Here is a 20,693-nt window from a genome sequence, read left to right on the forward strand (position 1 = left end):
CAGCAGTGGCACATGCCTTTAATTCCAGCACTCGGGAGACAGAGCCAGGCGGATCTCTGTGAGTTCGAGGCTAGGCTGGTCTACCAAGTGAGTTCCAGGAAAGGTGCAAAGCTACACAGAGAAACCCTGTCTCCAAAAACAAAAACAAACAAACAAAAAACCCAAAAAACAAAAAACCAACTCCCCCCACCATCCCCCAAAAAACCATACTGCTCTTGCAGGGAACCCAAGTTCAGTTCCATGTCCACATTGTGGCTCATAATTGCCTATAACTCCAGTTCCAGGGGATCCAACACTCTCTTCTGGCCTCTGCAAATGCCTGTACACACAGGTCACATATGTGCACACAGGCACACACACAAAAGAAAAAAAAACAAATAATTAAAAGCCCTGTGCATTTTTCTTAGATTTATCACTGGTACATTGTTGCTTTTTATTTCATTTAAATTTCTAAGGCTTTTTTTATTGTTTATAGAAATTCAGAGGATTTAAATTTTTAAACTTTATTATTTGTATGTCTATGTGTATAATATGTATGAGAGTGTGTGTGTATGTGATGTGTGTGTATGTGTGTGTGTATGTATGAGAGAGAGAGAGAGAGAGAGAGAGAGAGAGAGAGAGAGAGAGAGAGCGCCTGCACACCTACATGGAAATCAGAGAGCAGCTTTCTGGAATCAGTTCTCCCCTTGTACTGTGGCCTACAGGAATAGACTCAGGTCATCAGGCTTGGACAGCAAGCTATTCTACACACTGAGTCATCTCATTGGCCCAACTCTTTATTTTTTTTTTCAACAAAATAATTTTATTTCCTACCATGTGGTACATGCAATATGTGTTCACCTTGCACAATTTTGAAGTGGCTTCCAAATCATAACCGCTTTGATGTTTAAGCATGTAAAGTGTTCTTGGTTGAGATACAAAAGATTTTAGATAGCCAACATTCTGAGCATATTAAATTGGTCTCAGCAGAATTTTCTTCTGATGGATGAGGTTTTTGTTTGTTTGTTTGTTGAGACAGGGTTTCTCTGTGTAGCCCTGGCTGTCCTAGAACTCACTGTGGATCAGGCTGGCCTCGAACTCAGAGACCTGCCTGCCTCTGCGTTCCAAGTGCTAAGACTACAGGCATGCACCGCCGCCTGGCTTAGATGAGTTTTATAAATCCAAAGCTTTGAAAAGTGAACAGGGGGTTGGGGATTTAGCTCAGTGGTAGAGCACTTGCCTAGAAGGCCCTGGGTTCGATCCTCAGCTCTAAAAAGAAAGAAAGAAAGAAAAGAAAAAGAAAAGTGAGCAGGTTGTAGCAATATCAGGTTGTATTCCAGAGAACACTCATCAAAGAACCACATACATGCTTTTGATCCACAATGACTTTGGGAACCTCAGGTCACACTTGAAAGGGGCTTGGCACTCTGGTAATCACACACTTTATTCCCATTCCCCTAATTTCTTATCACTAATGCTTCCTAAAACTCATGAGTGCTTTTAGCAACATTCCTTACAGCCAGGAGGAGAAGAATCACTGCAGATCCCAGGCCAGCCTGATCTAAACAATGAATTCTAGACTAGTCAGGATTACATCGCAAGACCCTGACTCACAACATTAGGAAAAACTCATTTCCAGGTTTTCCATCAGGAACCTACCTTCTCACAGGTCAGCAGTGGTCTCTAGGCCGCCAGTCTCAGCTGCTGCCGTCACTATAACTGGTGCATTGGGATTGTCTGCATTAGCAGCAATGACTCCCCCCAGTTTCTGCTTGTCAGTCACAGCAATGCTAAAATGCTCACCCTGATTACTGCACCCTGTGCACATGCCTTGCTTCCAAGGTTCACAAACATCTTGTTAGGACATTGTCACCCTTAAGGCCAGGACATTCGTTCCCGTGTTCTGGGTATTTTGTGTCTGAGGGATGGCCCTGAAGTTCCCTGTGTATTTCTTCTAAGGGAACAGGTTTGCAATGTAAGGATTTCCTTTCTTTACATCTTGTTTAATTAGATTTAAAAGACCTTTTGTTACAATCTCCATTTTTCTACTTGACCACCAAAGAATTTAATCACTGTGTGGAACACATTTTTTTTTTTTTTTGCTTGTTTGTTTTTTGTTTTGATTTTTGAGATGCTGTCTCTCTATGTAGCCCTGGCTGTCCTAGAACTTGCTATGTAGCTCAGACTGGTCTTGAACTCACAGAGATCCTCCTGTCTCTGCTTCTGGAGTGGTGGGATTAAAGTCACATTCCACCATCTTGGTTCCACCATGCCTGCCTGGAACATATATTAATCCACATATGTTAGAATACAATGAAGTGGAGAAACATCTTTCTCTTTTTTTCATTTAAAAAAAACCACCTTAGATCTATTTATTTTATGTGTATGTACTGCACCCATATTTTGTGTGTCTGTGCACCACATGCATGCCTGGTGTGGGAGATCAGAAGAGGACTTCAGATTTCTGGAACTGAGGTTATGGACTACCACATGGGCGCCAGCTCCTCTACACAAGCAACAAATGGTTTTTGTTTGTTTATTTCTTTCTATTTTTGGTTTTTGAAGACAGGGTTTCTCTGTGTAGCCCTGGCTGTCCTGGAACTCATTCTGTAGACCAGGCTGACCTTGAACTCACAGAGATCTGCCTGCCTCTGTCTCCCAAGGGCTGGGATTAAAGGTGCACCACCTGGCTGCAACAAATGCTCTTAAACGTGGGGCCATCTCTCCAGCCCCCTTTTGTTGTTTTGAGACAAGGTTTCTCTGTATAGCTATGGCTGCTCTGGAACTCGTTCTGTCTAGTTCTGAGTCTAGTTCAGGCTAGTCTTGAAATCAGAAATCAAACTGCCTCTACCTCCAAATTGCTGGGATCAAGGGCATGTGACACCACTGCCCAGTCCCTTTTTCATTTTAAGGAAGCCTCTGAGACCAGTCTTGGTGCTGTGGGTGAGCCACCAATGTCAAAGAGCCTGTACCCAGTGGATTTTTTAATCTAACTAATTAATCTATCAACTAATTAACTTTTAGAGGGTCTTGATATGATGCCCAGACTACTCTCAAATTCCTGGCCTCAACTGATTCTTTGCCCTCAGCTGGAGTCACGTGTAGCAGTGCCACAAGGCTGGACATCTTAATCATGACTGTAATTGCCACGTTGTTAGAGCCCTAGTGATTCTAGTTGATGTGTTTGAATACATTGCCTGCATGTATTTGTGTGCACTGTGTGTGCAGTGCCCTTGGAGTCCAGATGACATTGGAACCCCAGAACTAGAATTACAGTGTGGGTAACTGTGTGGGTGGTAGAGGCTACTTAGGAAAGTGGGGGTGGAAGGAATTAGGGGGAAAGTTGTGGATGAGTTGGTGTACTTGGACGCACACCCTCTTGATTGTAGTAGGTGGTGGACACAGCTTCTGACTGGGGACTGTTCTCTTACCTTGTACTGAAAACCAGAAAGCCTGTAAAGTGCCCTTCAGATAGAACTAACCGCAGGCCCGGGAATTCCTGAGGGCCACAGTGCATGCAGAAGCTGTAGGAGGCCAGACTCTCCATTTGGCAGCCTTAGTGACAGAGTGCCCGGGACTTCATGAAGAGCCTGTGGTGGCCGGCAGCAATTCTTGGGACCTTGCTTTGGGACTGAGGAAGACTCATTGAGTGAAGGCCATGGTAATCCTGAAACTGAAGCCAGATGGACCAAACTTCTTGGGGGATGTCAGGGGAACCCTGAGGGGACACCCAAGTGTGGAAGGGTTCCACAGAAAAGGGGAAGTACCTGTGACTTGGGATGTAAAAGCCAAATAAATCTTCCCCCTCAAGTTGCTTTTTGTACATTGATTCATTACAGCAATAGTAACCTTAAGAATGCAAATTCTTGATTTTAAATTTTTCTTAAACAAACAAACAAAAATACCCAAACAAGCCAGGTGCAGTGGTGCACACCATTAATCCCAGCACTTTGGTGACAGAGGCAGACTGATTTCTGTGAGTTCTGGGCCAGCTTGGTTTATATAGCGAGTTCTAACCTGGGCTATATAATGAGATACTGAAGGAAAAAGAAAGAGAGTGAGACAGACAGAGAGGGGCGGGGGAAGGAAGGAAGGAAGGAAGGGAGGGAGGGAGGGAGGGAGGGAGAGAGAGAGAGAGAGAGAAGGAGGAGGAGGAGGAGGAGGAAGGGAGGGAGGGAGGGAGGGAGGGAGAGAGAAGGAAGGAAGGAAGGAAGGAAGGAAGGAAGGAAGGAAGGAAGGAAGGAAGGGAGCCAGGCATGGTAGTTCAGGTTCACGCTTATAATATTAGCATATGTGAGACTGAGACAGAAGAATTGCCGTGAGTGCAATTCAAGCCTGAGCTACAGAGTGAGACACTGTCTCAAAAAGTAAATAACGGGCCGGAGAGATGCCTCAGAGGTTAAGAACACTGGCTGCTCTTCCAGAGGTCCTGAGTTCAATTCCCAGCATCCACATGGTGGCTCACAACCATCTGTAATGAGATCTGGTGCCCTCTTCTGGCCTACAAACATACGTGCAGGCAGAACACTTTACATAATAAATAAATAAATCTTTTTTTTTTTTTAAAGTAAACAACATAAATGATAAGCAAACAAATTGGGTATGGGGGTATGCTCCTATAACCCCAGCTCTTAGGAGGTGGACATAGAAGGTTCAGGAATTCAAAGCTAGACTCACCTAAAAATGGAGTTGAGGGCCAGGCTGAGATACATGAGAGTTTTGGCTGTTTGTTTATTTGTTTGTTTGTTTGGTTTGGTTTGGTTTGGTTTTTCGAGACAGGATTTCTCTGTGTAGCTTTGGCTGTCCTGGAACTTGCTGTGTAGACCAGGCTGGCCTCGAACTCAGAGATCCTCCTGCTTCTGCCTCCCAAGTGCTGGGATTACAGATGTTTGTCACCACTGCCGGACACATGAGGTCTCTTTAACAAGTAAATCAAGAAGATGAATTGAATGGACCTGGGAGCAGCTTCCTTTCTTCCTCTTTTCCTTGTCTTCTTGTTTTGACATTTGCGATATTAAGAAGACACAGGATCAGCCCACATCCTACCTTTCTGCATACAGTCTTCTGTCATCAAAGGCACATGGTAACCACCAAATGACATCAATGCACCATCAGGCAGAGCCACCACTACACTTGGCTACTTCTTGTGTGTGCTTGCACAAATGTACAGTGACAGGGATTCATTGTTACTGTGTTATACAGGAAGAGGGTCTCAGTGCCTTAAAGATCCCCTGGGTTCCTACTATTGACATCTGAGCACCCAGCAACCTTGACTTTCTTCCTGTTTTCATGGTTTTGTCTTTTGTAGAACAATGATGGAGAGACACATTCAATACACAGCCTGTTCAGATGGTTTGTGGCATCTTGACATATATTTTAAAATCTCTTCTCTATCTTTTGAATTGCCTAATAGCTCATTTATTTTTACATTTTATTTGCTTGTGTGTGTGTGAGGCTCAAATGTGCCTCAGAGTGCATGAAGAGGTCAGAAGACAACTTCCTGGAGTTGGTTCTCTCCTCCTACCATGTGGGTACCAAGCTCTGAGTTGTACCTGATGCTTTTCATGCACATTCTGAGGTGGCAATGGGTTTTCTCCCCAATTAGTGTAATTCATTACAACACATTGAAAAATACTAAAACAGCCTTGTGTTCCCCATGATTCATCACAGGTGAATGCAGTCCATGCATTTCCAGGATGGGCACGTGTGCTTTTCCTTCTTGGCAATATCCCTGTTTGGTTTTGATCAAGATCAGGCTAACTTTTTAATACAGGCCTGGCATTTTCTTGGCATAAGATTTTAAACTATTATTCACTATCATTTCAGTTTCTTTGGTTGTTATATGACTAGATAGGTGTTCTATTTCTTCTTGGGTGTCGATTTTGTATTTTCTTAGATATTGTCCAGTTGAATCAGATTTTTACTTGCCTGGTGCCCAAGCAGGCCAGAAGAGGGCATCTGGATCCCCTGGAAGTAGGAGTTACCAGCTGTTGTAAGCCACCAGGTGGTTCTGGAAATCAAATCTGGGTTCTCGGGAAGTTGCCAGTGCTCTTAACCACTGAGCTATCTCTCCAGCTCCCCCTCTTTCATTGTTTAAGTAATTCTGTATTCACAGGTCGCAGAGACTATACCTAGTCCTGTGACCCTCCCCAGCCTCGATGGTGCTGACCTCTGATACAGCTAGAGGGCAAGAATGAAGCTAAGAGATGGAAGAGCTAGTTTCTGCCAGTCACGACAGTGTGCACTTCTTGTGTATCACAAGACAGCCTGCAGAGAACAGAGAGGCCTTGTGCACACAGATAAGCCAGCAAAGATAAACACACAGCTCACCTCTTCAGTGGAATGAGGTGTGCAGTTGCTCTTCCTGGAATGCCAATGATGTAGTTTTACAACCTGGTGATCCTTTGCTCTCTGATGAGACAGGATCTGCCCAGATCTCCCAGAATTCTTGTTTTTAACTTATCCCAGACCCTTTCCTCCTGATTCACCAGCATTACTTTTAGACCATAAAACCCACTCTTAGGAATGAGGTCACTTGTGCCTTCAACAGCCTATGTGACTTCTGTGTTATCTTAGGGCCAGGCCAATCCTGACACCTCCAGGTGTTAGGTTTACCACAGTCAAACTGCCTAGACCCCAAATCTTGGCCACGATCTCTGAGTCAACAGTACCTATTCTTGTGAAAGAAGCCAGATGTACTTTGTAAGGAACCTCAATGCAAACATGTCTTAAATTGTTGTGGACTTGGGACTGAGTTACTTGTTATCTGAATAGCTTTTTTTTCCCAAAATTGTGCTGTGCTTAAATATATCTAAAGTAAACTTATCCGGGCCAGATTCTAGAAGTCTGGGTGCAGCAATGATTACAATAAAATCGGGCTGATTTTATTGTAAAATGATTTCCCTGCCTGCTGTGAAGCCTGGAAGTGAATCGTTGTAAGAGCCTTGTGCAACCATCACCCCATGTGGCACTCTACGACCCCATGGCTAAAAGGCCTCTCTCACTACCCCTTTCTAGCCAAGCCCAGCCCAGCTCCTGCTCTTAACTCCTGACCCCATTGACAGTTCCCTTTGTGTCTAATTATAGTATTTCAAGACTGTTACATAAATGGAATAATGCATATAACATTAATGAATACTGTGCCGGCTAGATTATGTCAAACTTGAAACAAAGTATAGTTCCTCTGAGAGGAGGAAACCTTGAGAAAACGCCTCCATAAGATTGGGCTGTGAGCCAGCCTGTAGAGCATTTTCTTAATTAGTGATTGATGGGAGAAGGCCAACTCATGGTGGGTGGTGCCACCCCTGGGCCAGTGATCTTGGGTTCTATAAGAAAGCAGGCTGAGCAAGTCATGAGGAGCAAGCCAGTAAGCAGCACCCCTCCATGACCTCTGCATCAGCTCCTGCCTCCAGATTCATGCTCTGTCTGAGTTCCTGTCCTGACTTCCTTTGATGATAAACAGTGAATTAAAAGTGCAAGCCAGATAAACTCTTTCCTCTCCAACTTGCTTTTTGGTCATGGTGTTTCATCGAAGCAATAGAAACTCTCACTAATAAGACAAGCTGACACCAGTACTGTAGGGTATTGCCATGACAGACCTGACCATGTTGTTTGGGGAGGATTGTGGAAGGACTTTACCTGACCATGTTGTTTGGGGAGGATTGTGGAAGGACTTTGGAACTTTGTGCAATAAAAGCCTTTGAGTGTTTGGAAAGCTCTTCTGTGAGAACTTGGGAGATAAGAATGTTGAGGTCAGCCGGGCGGTGGTGGCGCATGCCTTTAATCCCAGCACTTGGGAGGCAGAGCCAGGTGGATCTCTGTGAGTTTGAGGGCAGCCTGGTCTACAGAGCAAGATCCAGGACATGCACCAAAACTACACGGAGAAACCTTGTCTTAAAAAAAAAAAAAAAAAAAAAGAATGTTGAGGTCAATGCAGAAGATGGAGGGGCCTGGCTTGTGAAACTGTAGACCAGGCTGGCTCTGCCTCCTGAGTGCTGGGATTAAAGGCATGCGCCACCAACTGCCCAGCGAGAATCTTATGTTTTAAGATCTTCACCTTAACAGGTGACGTTCACTCATGTCATAGAGGACAATGTGGTGCTTTACTTAGAGCACATTGTTTAATGTTAAAGCAGTGTTTGACTACCTGGATACCCTACTATACTCAAGGTGACATATACAATTAACACCATCATCCATAGGCTAGGAATCCTAGTGAGGTTTTTTTGTTTGTTTGTTTTGTTTTGTTTTTTTGAGCGGAGGATCGAACCCAGGGCCTTGTGCTTGCTAGGCAAGCACTCTACCACTGAGCTAAATCCCCAACCAATGTTCAAGTTTTAATATTGTGCATATGTATATGTGTGGATGCATGTATATATTCATGTTTGTTGATGCACATATGTGCACGTACCTATGGAGATCAAGATTAATTTTAGGTGTCTCTTAGTGACCTGGAAATTACTAATTAGGCTAGGCTGGCTGACAGAGAACCCCAAGGATACCCCTGTCTCTATCTCCCCAGCATTGGGATTACAAGCAGGCACTTCCATTTTTTTATATGGGTGCTGGGGATTGAACTCAGGTCCTTGTAATGTGCAGCAAGCACTTTACCAACTGAGCCACCTCCCCAGCCCCTGTGTACAGGTTTTCAAACATATCCACAGATTATTGGAGCCTGGAAAGGGTAGAACCCTGTGCCCCTCCTGCCTCAATGAAAAGGGTTAGGCTTTGGGCCCCCATTTCTCATCCATAGTCTGTATAGTGCCAGCAGTTACCTTGGTTTAAATATCGTGCAATCCCAAGTCAGAAACACCTGGCCCTCAGCCCACAGACAACCAAGTTCCTTCTTAGCTGGGTGTGGTGGCACACACCTTTAATCCCAGCACTGGGGGTGGAGGAGTTCAGGTGGATCTATCTGAGTTTGAGGCTAACCTGATCTACAAAGAGTGTTTCCATGGCAACCAGAGCTGTTCACAGAGAAACTCTCTTGAAAACCAAGAGGGAAAAAAAAGTATTTTTTTTTTTCTTCTTGAAACCATTGTTTGGGTTCACGTGCTACACAACCCTCTGTCTTTGTCAATGAACCTTTCCTGAATTTTACCTTCCTCCTCATACACCTGTGGCTGCCATTAGTGATAGCTTTTTGGTGGTAAACTTTCAATTTTGTTTGAAAATGTTTTGGGCTGCCTGTGTTCTGGAGAGATAGCATCTCTGGGTATGGACTTTGAGGTGAATATATTGTTTTTGAATTAATTTTATGTTACCATATAAAACTTTGCTTTTGAGACAGGGTCTCACTATAGCCCTGACCAACCTCAAACTCAGATTTCCACTTGCCTCTGTCCCCCAAGTGCAGGTATTAAAAGTTATGTGCCACCATATCTGGCCATTTTATTACTTACGTGTATTAGTGTTATACTTGCGTGCCTGAGTTCACATATGGGTGCTGGAACTGAACCCATGTCCTCTGGAAGAGCAGCCGGTGCTCTCTGCAACTGAGCCATCTCTCCAGCCCAAATAGTGGATTTCTTTCAAGACACGGTTTCTCCGTGTAGTGTTGGTACCTGTCCTGGATCTTGCTCTGTAGCCCAGGCTGGCCTCAGACTCACAGAAATCAGCCTGGCTCTGCCTCCTGAGTGCTGGGATTAAAGGTGTGCACAACTGCCACCTGGCCATTAATAGATTTCTTTATGTGACTCCTGTCCCGTCTGCTTGCTTCCCTTCCCTCCTCAGTCTCCTCTTTTGCTTCCTTACCATTCGGTGGGCTTTTGACAGGTGACTTGTTTTCTGTCACTGCATTCCTTTGTGACCTTGTAAAAACAAGTGTGAGTTTCTCCTCCAAACTTACTGGGATTTGCCGGTGTTCTTGTCAGAACTGATGGCTGGCAGGCAAGTCCAACCTTCTGACATTGGAACATGATGTCATCTACAAGATGTTGTCATACACAAGTTTCATGTTCCAGAACCACACAACCCCATCACAAAGCAAAAATAAATCATCTCAACAGCTGCGACCCACCATATTCAGGGAGGTATGGCCACACACAAAACAAAAACTTGTGTTTAGAGTAAGTCTCCAGTTTTGTGCTGGGCACATCCAGAGCTACCCTCCACTTCACACAGCCACACACGGGGCTGCAGGTTGGACACAAGCAGTTTCAGAAAGCTGTATGCCAGTTCTGTGTATGTCCTTATCCTGTTATCTGTCTCAAGAGGTCCAGCCTCACCCACCAGCCGAGGTCCTGTACCTGATTCATTCTTTCTATGTGCTTGCTTAGGGCTGTCCTCTGGATAGTTTTCTAACCTCTGTCTCAAAATTCACCATTTTTTTTTCCTGTCTGGGCTAAAAGTGTTCATCTGATGTTTAGTTTGTAGAGACTTTCATTTTATTATTTGTGGGTTTTTTTTTTGTGACAAAGTTCCTCTGTGTAGCCTTGGCTGTCCTGGGACTAGCTCTGTAGACCAGGCTGGCCCCCAAACTCATACGATGGCCCCCAAACTCAGAGATCTACCTACTTCTGCCTCTCAAGGGCTGCGATCGAAGTCATGAGCCACCACCACCCAGCAAGACGTTCACTTTAAATGCGGGATTTTTTCATTTCTACAAGTTGATCCATATTGTTTGATATCCTCTAATTCTATTGAAAGACAGCACCTTTTGTAAAATAAAGTGTGCAGTCCTTGTTCATGTGCTCCGGGATCCCCTTCATTTCTTTTGGAGCTGAGGATCGAACCCAGGGCCTTGCGCACAGAGTCATTACTGTTTGCTCTGTGGGCCCACTAGCATCTCAGTCCCCTCAGGTAGTTTTTGTTGGCTTCTGTGGCCTGGGATTTTTTTTTTTTTTAAACTTAGAGGAGCTTATCTCCTTGGAACTTCACACAAAACACTTTAGTCTGTCGTGTCTATGTTCTTCTCCACCAGGGGACAAAGTCTCCCCTGAGAACTATGAAAGATATGTCTATAGACAGTTTGAGTTTTCACAACTGGGAGCCTGTGCGCTACCAGCACTACGGGGTAGACGGCAGGGGTGCGGCTAAGTTCAGACAAAGCAAGTCAACCTGCAGGAGACGCTTTCCTACGCCAGAGCACTGCATCTGGGGTTCCAGGGAGCACCCCCAACCTCCCAGCACCACTTAAAATTCTCCCTTGATGGCGGCGGTCATGCCTTTAATCCCTGCACTCGGTAGACAGATTGAGTTCGAGGCCAGCCCGCTCTACAAAGTGAGTTCCAGGACAGCCATGGCTACACAGAGACACCTCGTCTCAGGAAAAAAGTAAAAAAACAGGGCTGGAGAGATGGCTCAGAGGTTAAGAGCACCGACTGCTCTTCCAGAGGTCCTGAGTTCAATTCCCAGCAACCACAACCATCTGTAATAAGATCTGGTGGTTTTTAAATAAACCTTTAAAAAAAAAAAAAAGTAAAAACCAGTTCTCCCTGGAGGTTTTTAGGGCCACACAGGCAGTGTGGCTCCAAGCCACAAACTTCCAGGAAACTATAGCATATTCTAGAAACTACAAGCACATGTTTCTCACCCCACTTGGAATATCAAGGCGATGAGGCCATGTCTGAATTCCCAGCTGCGTCATCTTGTTTCCATTTACCTCCTCGTTTGAGAGGGCCGAAGAATGGCACCCTAGAGCAGAGCCTGCCTTGTCCCATCTCTTACCTCCAACCCCGGGATGACATGAGGAGGGGCATGCAGACCTTCAAGGTGTGCCGGACACTTCAGGGGGAAGCTGCCCACCTAGCTTGCTGCCCACGTCTTTTCTGTGTGTGGAAGGGGTTTGAGACAGTTTCTCTGTGTAGTCCTGGCTGTTCTGGAACTCACTCTATGGACCAGGCTGGCCTCGAAATCTCCTGCCTCTGCTTCCTGAGTGCTGGGATTAAAGGGGTGTGCCGCCATGGCCATCCACCACCTGTGGCTTTCTGTTGTGCCATGTGACCTGAGCAAATTTAGACAGGATCTAGTGGACAAAATAGGGACTCTCGTAGATGGAGTAGCTTAGCCTGGGCAAAGCCAAGAGGGAAGTGAGCTTGGCAAGACCCAGAGCCCCTGCTGAGACCTGTGTCTCTTCCCGTGAAGTCTTCTATCCCTGTGGCTCCCCCGACTGGACACAGACAAAGCCCTCTATTAGAGGGCCCCATCCCCCTTCCGTTCCATGTCTCCCCTCTGCTCCCAGCTGAGTCACAATCACATGGTCTTAGTGCCCCTGGTGGAGCGCAGGAACCCCAACCTTTTGGTCTCTGGGCCCCCTAGCCAACCCTCAGTACAAATAATCTACTTGCTCACTCACTCAGAAACACCCTGGTGAGGCTAGAGGGAACAGGACAGAGGGAACAGGACAGAGGGACCCAGCTCGGCCAGCGGCCTCTGCTGGCCATGATGAGAAGTACACCCAGGGTGACCAGTACTTTTTACTAAATACCAGGGATCCATCCCAGGGAGCCCTACAAGAGGGGACAGGACAACTGTAAACAAGCCCCCTCCTTTGTCCAGGGCTGCCTACAATCAGATAAACCTGGAGGAACGATCCCCCGTCTTCCACTGACAATACAAGTAGCAGCTTCAGGCACGGCAGAGCACTATGAACAGCACCCACTGTGTCGTGTCAGGCCAGCCTGGACCAAGCCTCAGGACAGTCCAGACTACCAGAGTGGAGGCAGGCGCCCCCTCAAGGGCTCTGAGGGCTAAGCCAGACGGCAGTCTTCAGTCAGAAGACAGGCTCACAGCAGTGCCACGGAGCCGAGGCTTAAGTCTGTGTGCACATCCTAGAGAGCTCCAACCAGCTAGATGAAAGTGGAGTCCAGAGGCCCGGCATCCTGCTGGCTGAGAGCCCGGGCCTCAAACAGCTGCTTGATGAGTGCAGACTTCTCCTGCTCCAGCTGAGTGATGCGCTCGCTCTTGTCCGTCACCTCCTGGGAGGGCGGGCAGGCAGGTGGGCGGGCGGTCAGGGCTTGCTGGGCCGCCAGCCCCAGCCCCATCTTCCCATACCTCACCTGAGTGAGAAGCCGGTTCTGTTCTTTCAGCATGAGGATGGTCTGCTGCTGCCAGACAGGTGCTGAGGGAGAGGTGGGGCCCAGGGGCCCCGAAGTGGACGCGGGCAGAGCCTGTGGGAATACACAATCAGGCAGGCCTCTTCTGGGCAGAGCATCCAGAACAAGGACAAGGGTGCCAGGGAAGTTCCAGGGCACTCACTCTGCCAGAACAGGCTGCAGCCAACAGCTCCCCCAGACATCGGGCCACCTCCTGTACTTTGGGCAACAACCTCCCCAGAGGGAGGGGACTCCCCGCGGCCCCGAAGTCCTGGAAGAGGGGCAGGGAACACCGGGCCATGAGGAGATTCCTGCACCAGGCACTCCTGCCCCACCCCTACCCCCAAGTTTCAGCTCAGAGTCTAGAGAGAACCCACCCAGGGCAACTTGGGTCCTGTTGGCAAGGGTGGCCCAGCACTCACAGTACCAGCTCTGCTCTGGCTCAGGCGGCGCTGACGTTCCCGCACACGCTGCAGCTGCTGGTGGTACCATTCTCGGCCCCGAGCCATCATCTCCAAGCCCTGCAGCAGCACCTCCTGTTCCTGCTCTAACTCCTTCATCTGCTTCAACTATAACACACACGGGCACAGAGGGATGTACGCCTGCCAGCAAGCAGACTGGCATTACGCAGACCTGCACACACCTGTGTGCTCCAGGAACCCCAGGTGTGGAAGCTGAGGCCTGTGCACAGGCAGACCAGCACACGACCACATCAGCGCATGTGCCGTCTGCAAAGGCGCACACGGAAGCACGGGCCTACATAGGGAGGTTACACCTTGGAGAAGAACGCCACCCATTTCCTCTTCTTTGGATGATGGTGGTAATGGGGCCTGGCCTCTCTCCCGCCCCTCTACTGAGGCTTCCTCAAGGGCAATGGAGTGACCGACTAGACTCAGCACCTTGCTCTTTGTGCACTAGGCTGGCCTACAGAGGTGAGCCTCATGAGGTAGGCAGGGCAGGGGCTCAAACTGCCACCAGGCATCTCTAAAGAACCTCTTCTCTGGTGCACGCCTTTAATCCCAGCACTTGGGAGGCAGAGCCAGGAGAATCTCTATGAGTTCAAGGCCAGCCTGGTCTACAGAGGGAGATCCAGGACAGGCACCAAAATTACCCGGAGAAACCCTGTCTCAAAAAACAAAAACAAACAAAAACCCCAAAACAAAACTCCCCCTACCCCCCAAAAAAGAACTTCTTCCTCTACCTGATCTTGCCTGTCTTCCCTCTAGTAGATTCAAGCCCAGGAGAGAGAGATTCAAAGCTGACCAATTCTCCTATAGGGGTTCCCCAAGTAACCAGGCTCATGGTTTCCAACCTTCTGGACAACACAGAGTCCCTCAGAGTCCTGGCCCCTCTCACCAGGCCACAGTCCACACCGTTGGTGATGGTATGCCTTCGGCGTTCACCTCGGGCCCGTGGAGTCTGCCGGGCTTCACCTTTGCCTGTGTCCAGGGTCTTGCAGGCCGCTGCACCTGTAGCAAACAGTTAGGGTCATAGCTTGGTTCTGGGCCTGCCTAACGGGCTCAACATCTCATCCCAGCTCCTTAGCCCTTCCAGGACCCTCCAACTAACTCTGATAATGCAAACCCCAGGGACCAAGGCTGTCCTGGGAACATCTGTCAGTCCAGATCCCTGAGTATGCTTGATCTGTTGACTTTGTACCTGGCTGGGATTCGGTCTCCTCTTGCCCGTCCTGCCTCCCTCACCGGCCCTAAGAAGGGCCCTGAGCTCCCTGAAGGGTTGGAGGGAGAGCATGCAGACAGACAGCTCTTCCCTGCACTCCTCCCCAGTGCCTGAAAAAACAGTGGATACCTCTCACGAGTACCAAAGGGTGAAGAGTAAAAGATGAGCCAGAAGATCCAGCAGCTCACAGCCCTGGGAGCGACTCAGGCAACTGCCAAGGCCTGAGAATGTGTTGCAGAAGTGAAGCAGAAAGGGACCCTGTTTCAAGGGGCCTGGGACTTTGTGGGCAGTGGCCTGCTGGTGTCTGGGAAGAGAGGGTCTTGTTTTTATAGAGTTAATAAATGTGCCAGCTGGGCAAAAAAAAAAAAAAAAAAAAAGATGAGACGGACAGGTCAGGGCGTGGTGGCACAGGCCTTTAATCCCAGCACTCAGAAGGCAGAAAGAAGCAGGCGGATCTCTGTGAGTTCAAGGCCAGCCTGGTCTACACAGTGAGTTCCAGGACAAACAGAAGTAGGTAGCGAGACCTTGTCTCAGAAAAACAAAACAAACAAAAGAGCTAGATCAGCAGGACACTCTGGCTCATGCCACACCTTTCTCATCTGCCGGGGCCTTCTGGCACAGCACCTGGCAGCGGAGAAACTCTCCATTGGTGATGGAGACATAATTCTTGCCCAGAAGCAAATCACACTATAAAGTAAGTTGTGCATATATGTGCCATAGACTCCTGTGAGCATCATCTAGAGGGCCTCCCCACCTACCAAAACAGGGCACAGCAGGGAGGAGAGCACCTTCCCCCAGCCCCCAACCCTATCCCTGGCATCGGGATCACTCCCATAGTGATAGGAGCGACAGATACAATAATGGTGCTTGGATGTGCATGACAGACTTGAGTTCCCAGCAGGCCCCAAAGTTCATGTCTCAGCCTGCTGTTTCAGGGTGAGACCATGGGAGGTACCCAAGGATACTGCCTCCAGAAGGTGGGGCCAGAGCAGGTCCTGACAATGAGCTCTAGGATGGAACCTGGGATACCTGGACCTGACTAGCACTGGAAGGAGCCATATACCTCAGGGTTCGGAATTTGGGGCCTTCTGTGTGTCGTGTGTCCTATGGGGGTGCTAACATGGTTCTGTGGCTCCTCCAAAGGAAGCTTTGTCAAGCACACCATAACCCTTACTGGGCCTTGGCTGACCTATAAAGGAGTTAGAGCTAGAACCTGCTCTTAGGCTTACAGAGCAGTGGGCTAAGTATTGCCCTGCCATGGGCCCTGAGCACATGACCTTCAGAGAAGTAACTGACCCAGGGCCACACAAGGTAGAACAGACAAAACCTAAGCCTGTCAATTACACACAGTCCCATCCAGGGCTGACTTCAAACTCACAGCCACACCAGCTATGCCCAGAAGCCTTGCCTACCACAGGAACAGGGAGTCAGGGCTGGAACAAGTAAGTCTTCTGTCTCTGGTGTGTGTGTGTGTGTATCAATTCACAAGGGAGGCAGTAGAGCATGGCTGAGGCAGGAGAGGTCTGGCCAGGCTGGCAGAGCAGTGGACAGCCCTGGGCCCCTGTGAGAACCTGCCTCCATGCTTAGCCATAATGCGGGTCCTGTTCTCGGGGCAGACAGGGGGGCTATTCAACAGTCTCCTGTCCCTGCCAACTAGACCGGAAGGAGGGAGAGGAGTCTGGTGGATCCCCAGAGACTGTGGTCTGTGTCTGGCAGGGTGTCTGCAGCAGGACAGCACAGCAGGTGCTGTCGGACACCCACACCCCTCAACACACATACACACACCCAACCTTCTTTAGCACTGGGTGCTCCTGGGCCACCTCCTCTGCCTGGGTGGAGAAGCAGGCCGGGTCGTCTCTGCAGGATGTCACACTGAGAACAACCTCCAGGACAGGTTAGAGGATGCTTGCTTTTAGGAAGAAACGTGTGCCCAAGCAGCCACACAGAAATGAGGGCGGGGAACCAGATGTCCCCAGGTCTAGGGCATGTACAGCAGGTACGTGCCTTCTCTCACCGCGGCAGGTGCTCAGGCTTGAGAAAGAGTGGGCTTCTCCTGGGTGTTCAGAGTCATCGACATGCCCTTGGCCCTGGGCAAGGCCTCTGCCCGCAGCTCAGTGGGACAGGCCGAAGCCCCTTTCCATCCAGGTGGTACCAACCTTGCTTTAGGTTCTGGGGCCTGCCCACAGTGGTCCCCATCTCCATCCCTCTGAAGAGACCCTGCCGATCTCGTTTTCAGCACAGGTCCCAGGAATTACGAAGGACTGGGGTCCGCCCAAACTCACCCGCGTCCGCGCTCGGGCTCCGCTCCAGCACCTTATTCGGGGGCCGCTTGGGCTCCTCGGGAGAGGGCGCCGCCTCCGCCGGGACACACAGTAGCTCAGGGTTCCGGGAGGTGCTACTGGGGCCAGCAGGCGCGGGGCGCGCACTCGAGGGCAGAGGCTTCTTCTCCAGGACAGTCCGCGGCTCGTCGGCCGGTACGAACATCAGGCGCTGCTGCAGCAAAGGCTGGTCCCCAGATCGGGGAGCGACGCGCGCCTGGTCCCTCGGGCGCCCGTTGGCGTTCAGCAGCGAGGTGCGCAAACCCGCCACGAAGCGCTCGAAGGTCAGGTAGCCACTGGCGGGGGCCACCTGGCGCAGGCCCTCGAGCACGCCGCAGGGCAGCTCGCGTGTGTCTGCACCTTGCCAGCGGGACTCGATCTCGCGCAGGTGCACGTAGCCGCGCTGCCGGTCGTCCAGGATGTCGAAGAGGGTGCGCAGGCTCTGGAGAAAAGCTCGCGGGAGCCCCTCCGTGCTAGGCGCGGGCGCGGCGTGCGGTAGGCGGCCACTCTCGGCCATCGCTGCCACGGCCATGGGCACCCAGCTTCCATCCGCGTCGGTCCCCACAAGACCAGAAGGCGGGACCTGCTCGGCGCGCGCGCCCCGCCACAATAGCTGCTGTTTTTGAATGGAGCTCTCCTCGCCGCCGCGTCAGCGCTCATTAGTATTCACGGCGGCTATTGGTCGAAACTGGCCCATCTGCTCCGGGATTGGCTCGGCAACCACCAGTCCGGTTTGATTTTCCCTGCGGTCGGGGCGGGCGCCTCCACCAGCCGGCCAGGGAGTGGGACCCGGGAGGCGTGACGAGGTACGAGCGGAACCCGCTAGAGTTCTCACCTCGGCTCCCACGATCCCCCTGCCTCCACGCCCACCATTCTCTCATCCATTTGTGCTCCGCCCTGCCAGCCGCTTCTCTGAGGGGCGGAGCGTGGCGCCCTTTACAGATCTTGTACCCAGGTAGCCTCACGAGAATGGAGGGGAGGGTTCGGCCCCTCCTGCTCCCGTCGGTCCTTTTCACTGAGGGCATTGACTATGGGGCTCCCTTCCCTTGCATCAGGAACGCCCCAAGAGGATTATAGGCTCCAGACAGTTGGGCGCTCTCCTTCACTGAGGCCTCTGTCTCTACAACTGCCAACTCTACCTTTGGTCCTTTGGGACAGTCTGCCTTGTCCTGCCAACTATAGGACAAAGCCAAGTTGTCTTGTGTCCCCAGATGCCCGTCCGGTGACCAGCTCCCTTGAGACAGGGTTTGTGTAGCCCTGGCTGTCCTGGAATTCACTCTGTAGACCAGGCTTCCCTCAAACTCAGAAATGCATCTACCTCTGCCTCTCACGAGCTGAGATTAAAAGCACGTGCCACTCACCCGGCTTTCTGGCCTCTTCTTATGTGAATATCTCCTCTAGCTATCATTCTGGCCCTCACAGCCGGGCCTCGTGTTCCAGCGGGACCACTTGGATTATAGGCCTTAACCTTCATTCTTGACCCAGAAGGGTTGGCTAGAGGCCAAACACCTCCCAGAGGCCAGGAAGGTCCTTAGGGTGCCTTACCCCTCACCACCACCACCACCAACTCCTTTGCTTGGCTTCTATCCTCCACCTGATCACCTTCCCAAACTCCTGAATGTCGCAGAAACAGAAATGTACCCACTGAGAACAGTCCACAAGTTAACTGCTGCCTCTGTACTGGGACACTTTTCAACAATGTTGCTGAATCCCTCCGGACAGGCTTAACTCAGGACCTCACTCCAGCCCATCTGGACAGGCTTCTGGCCAGATGACTCAGGCTGTGGAAGCAACTTCCTTGGCTCCACATTTCTGGGAGTTCCTCATTCAAAATCGCTTTTATTTGTTTTGTTTGTCTTGAGACAGGAACTCACTATGCAACCGTGGATGTCCTGGAACTTGCTGGTGGACCAAGCTGACCTGGAACTCAGATCCCCTGAGTACTGGGATTAAATGTGTGCTCTCCCACACCCATCTCACTCAAAGTTGTGCTTCGGTCCTGGTCACGTGTTTTGGTGGAGGCCTCTAAAGAACTGTGAACCCAGAGTTACTCCCTGGAGCTTAGCTGCCACTTTAGGGGCAGACCTAGTCAGGGACCCTCATGTCTTGCTTAGTCTTAGGGTGATTGTCCATTGTACCCTTACTTCCAGGCTCTGGGCTACATGAAGAGGACCATCCTCGGTTATTGGTTGATTGCTATGAACACTTCAGACCTTGTCCAGGCACCTGCTTCCTCTGCCCAAAAAAGTCTACTTAGATGTTTCTACCTTACATGTCTGGCTGTAGTGGCTGTTTCCCCGTGAATTATCATCATGTTTGGGAAGAGGACAGAACCATCCCAAAGCCTAGCATTGGTCTGACCCTACCATAGGCACTCAGTGGACGGCAGTGAGCACACAGGGATAGTGCAAATGTCATACTGCAGTGGAACACCAAGCTAGGATGAGGCCTTGGACGTCCCTGGCACAAATGCGTAGGTATAGGAGTAGCCACCAGCATCAAGTGAAACCAATGCTGCTCAGTACAGCAGAGCTAACCAGATTCAGGCCAGGGCCCCCGTGAACCGGAGTCTACTTGCAGAGAAGATAAGAGCCTGTGGGTGTTGGGGAGGTGGAGCTCGTAAGGCCCCACACTTTCCTGGTAGCAGCTGGCAGTTAGTAGTTGCTGGGGGTTGGGAGAGTCACATTCCTCAGCAGTGAAGTCACCAGTAAATTACCTTTGCTTGGGTAAAGACCCTCCAACTGGTGTTCATGCCGACAATTCTGATTAAATTCAGAGGGACACACACACACACACACACACACACACACACACACACACACGAAAGAATGAGGGGCCTTGTTGGGAAGAGGAAAGGGTTTGGTAGGAGGGAAAAGGGACTAAGAAGATAATGGGGGATTATAATCAAGGTAATATATATATATACATATATATATGTATATATATATATTAGTTGTGAAAGAATAAATTTCAAAAAAAAAAAAAAAAGAAAGAAAGAAAGAGAAGAAAGGACCTAAGAGCCTCTCATTATCCAGAGCTCAGGAGAAGGTAGCTGAAGCCCTGGGTCTGCAGGCTTCCTTATGATTGACTACAGGAGAAAGATCTGGAAGAGGGTGGAGTCTGCCTAGGTCTGGGTGCAGGACGAGAACATGCACACCTGCATCTTTTCTGGCCTGGACTCTGAGCGCGGCCTTCTTCCGTTCTTCACGCCCCAGCCTGGCCTGACACCCTCCCTTCTGGCCCCAAGGCCCAGTTTTACTGCCTCCTGCAGGGAACCTCCAGAATCCAAACCAGGTATGATTATGTTCTCCCTGTGCCAACCCTGATTCCTGGAGAGAGGTGTGCAGAGGTACAGACATTCAGACGCTGTGAGGTTGGCAAGACTCCGATGCCTCTTGGTGTAGCTCCCAGTGGTGTGGAGAGAGGCCAGCTGTGCTGCCTAGTTCCAGCCCTCCCTAGGTGTCTCTGGTCTCCACTCTGGCCTTAGTCCTAGGCCCTTGACAAAAAAAAAAAAGACAAGGGGAAGCCGCTCAGCGGGTGATGCAGAGGGTTGGTTCCAGCAGGACTTTCCTACCCTCGCAGCTTCACCAGGATCCAGTGAAGTGTACCTTTGCCTGCCCAGGGAGGCATCGTCTCCTGGTCTTGAAAATGCTTTCAGCTACACAAACCGTTTCCAACCTCT

The 20,693-nt window shown here is 49.8% G+C and overlaps 1 protein-coding gene across 2 annotated transcripts; it reads right to left on the minus strand.

The window, feature by feature from the left end:
* Nucleotides 1-12,394: 12,394 nt before the first annotated feature.
* On the minus strand, nt 12,395-17,667 carry Sapcd2 (suppressor APC domain containing 2). Of its 2 annotated transcripts, XM_036183287.1 has the most exons (7): nt 16,976-17,667; nt 16,484-16,576; nt 14,370-14,482; nt 13,436-13,582; nt 13,177-13,284; nt 12,978-13,088; nt 12,395-12,896 (listed from the first exon to the last, which is right to left on the minus strand). In XM_036183287.1, exons 1-7 carry the CDS (start codon nt 17,541-17,543, stop codon nt 12,768-12,770), a joined length of 1,269 nt encoding a protein of 422 aa, XP_036039180.1. In that variant the 5' UTR covers nt 17,544-17,667; the 3' UTR covers nt 12,395-12,767. The 2 variants fall into 2 exon arrangements, with proteins under 2 accessions (XP_036039180.1, XP_036039179.1); XM_036183286.1 differs by lacking the exon at nt 16,484-16,576 and having other exon boundaries at nt 16,976-17,661.
* Nucleotides 17,668-20,693: the final 3,026 nt, after the last annotated feature.

This window comes from Onychomys torridus, chromosome 4, assembly GCF_903995425.1.
Source record: "Onychomys torridus chromosome 4, mOncTor1.1, whole genome shotgun sequence".
Taxonomy (NCBI): Eukaryota; Metazoa; Chordata; class Mammalia; order Rodentia; family Cricetidae; genus Onychomys; species Onychomys torridus.

Coding starts and splice junctions, on each gene's coding strand:
- Sapcd2 (XM_036183287.1), bottom strand. CDS start 17,543: ATGGCCGTGGCAGCGATGGCCGAGAGTGGCCGCCTACCGCACGCCGCG. Junction 16,577..16,975: donor GAGCCCGAGCGCGGACGCGG/GTGAGTTTGGGC, acceptor CCTGTCCTGGAG/GTTGTTCTCAGTGTGACATC. Junction 13,285..13,435: donor GCCAGAGCAGAGCTGGTACT/GTGAGTGCTGGG, acceptor CCCCTCTTCCAG/GACTTCGGGGCCGCGGGGAG.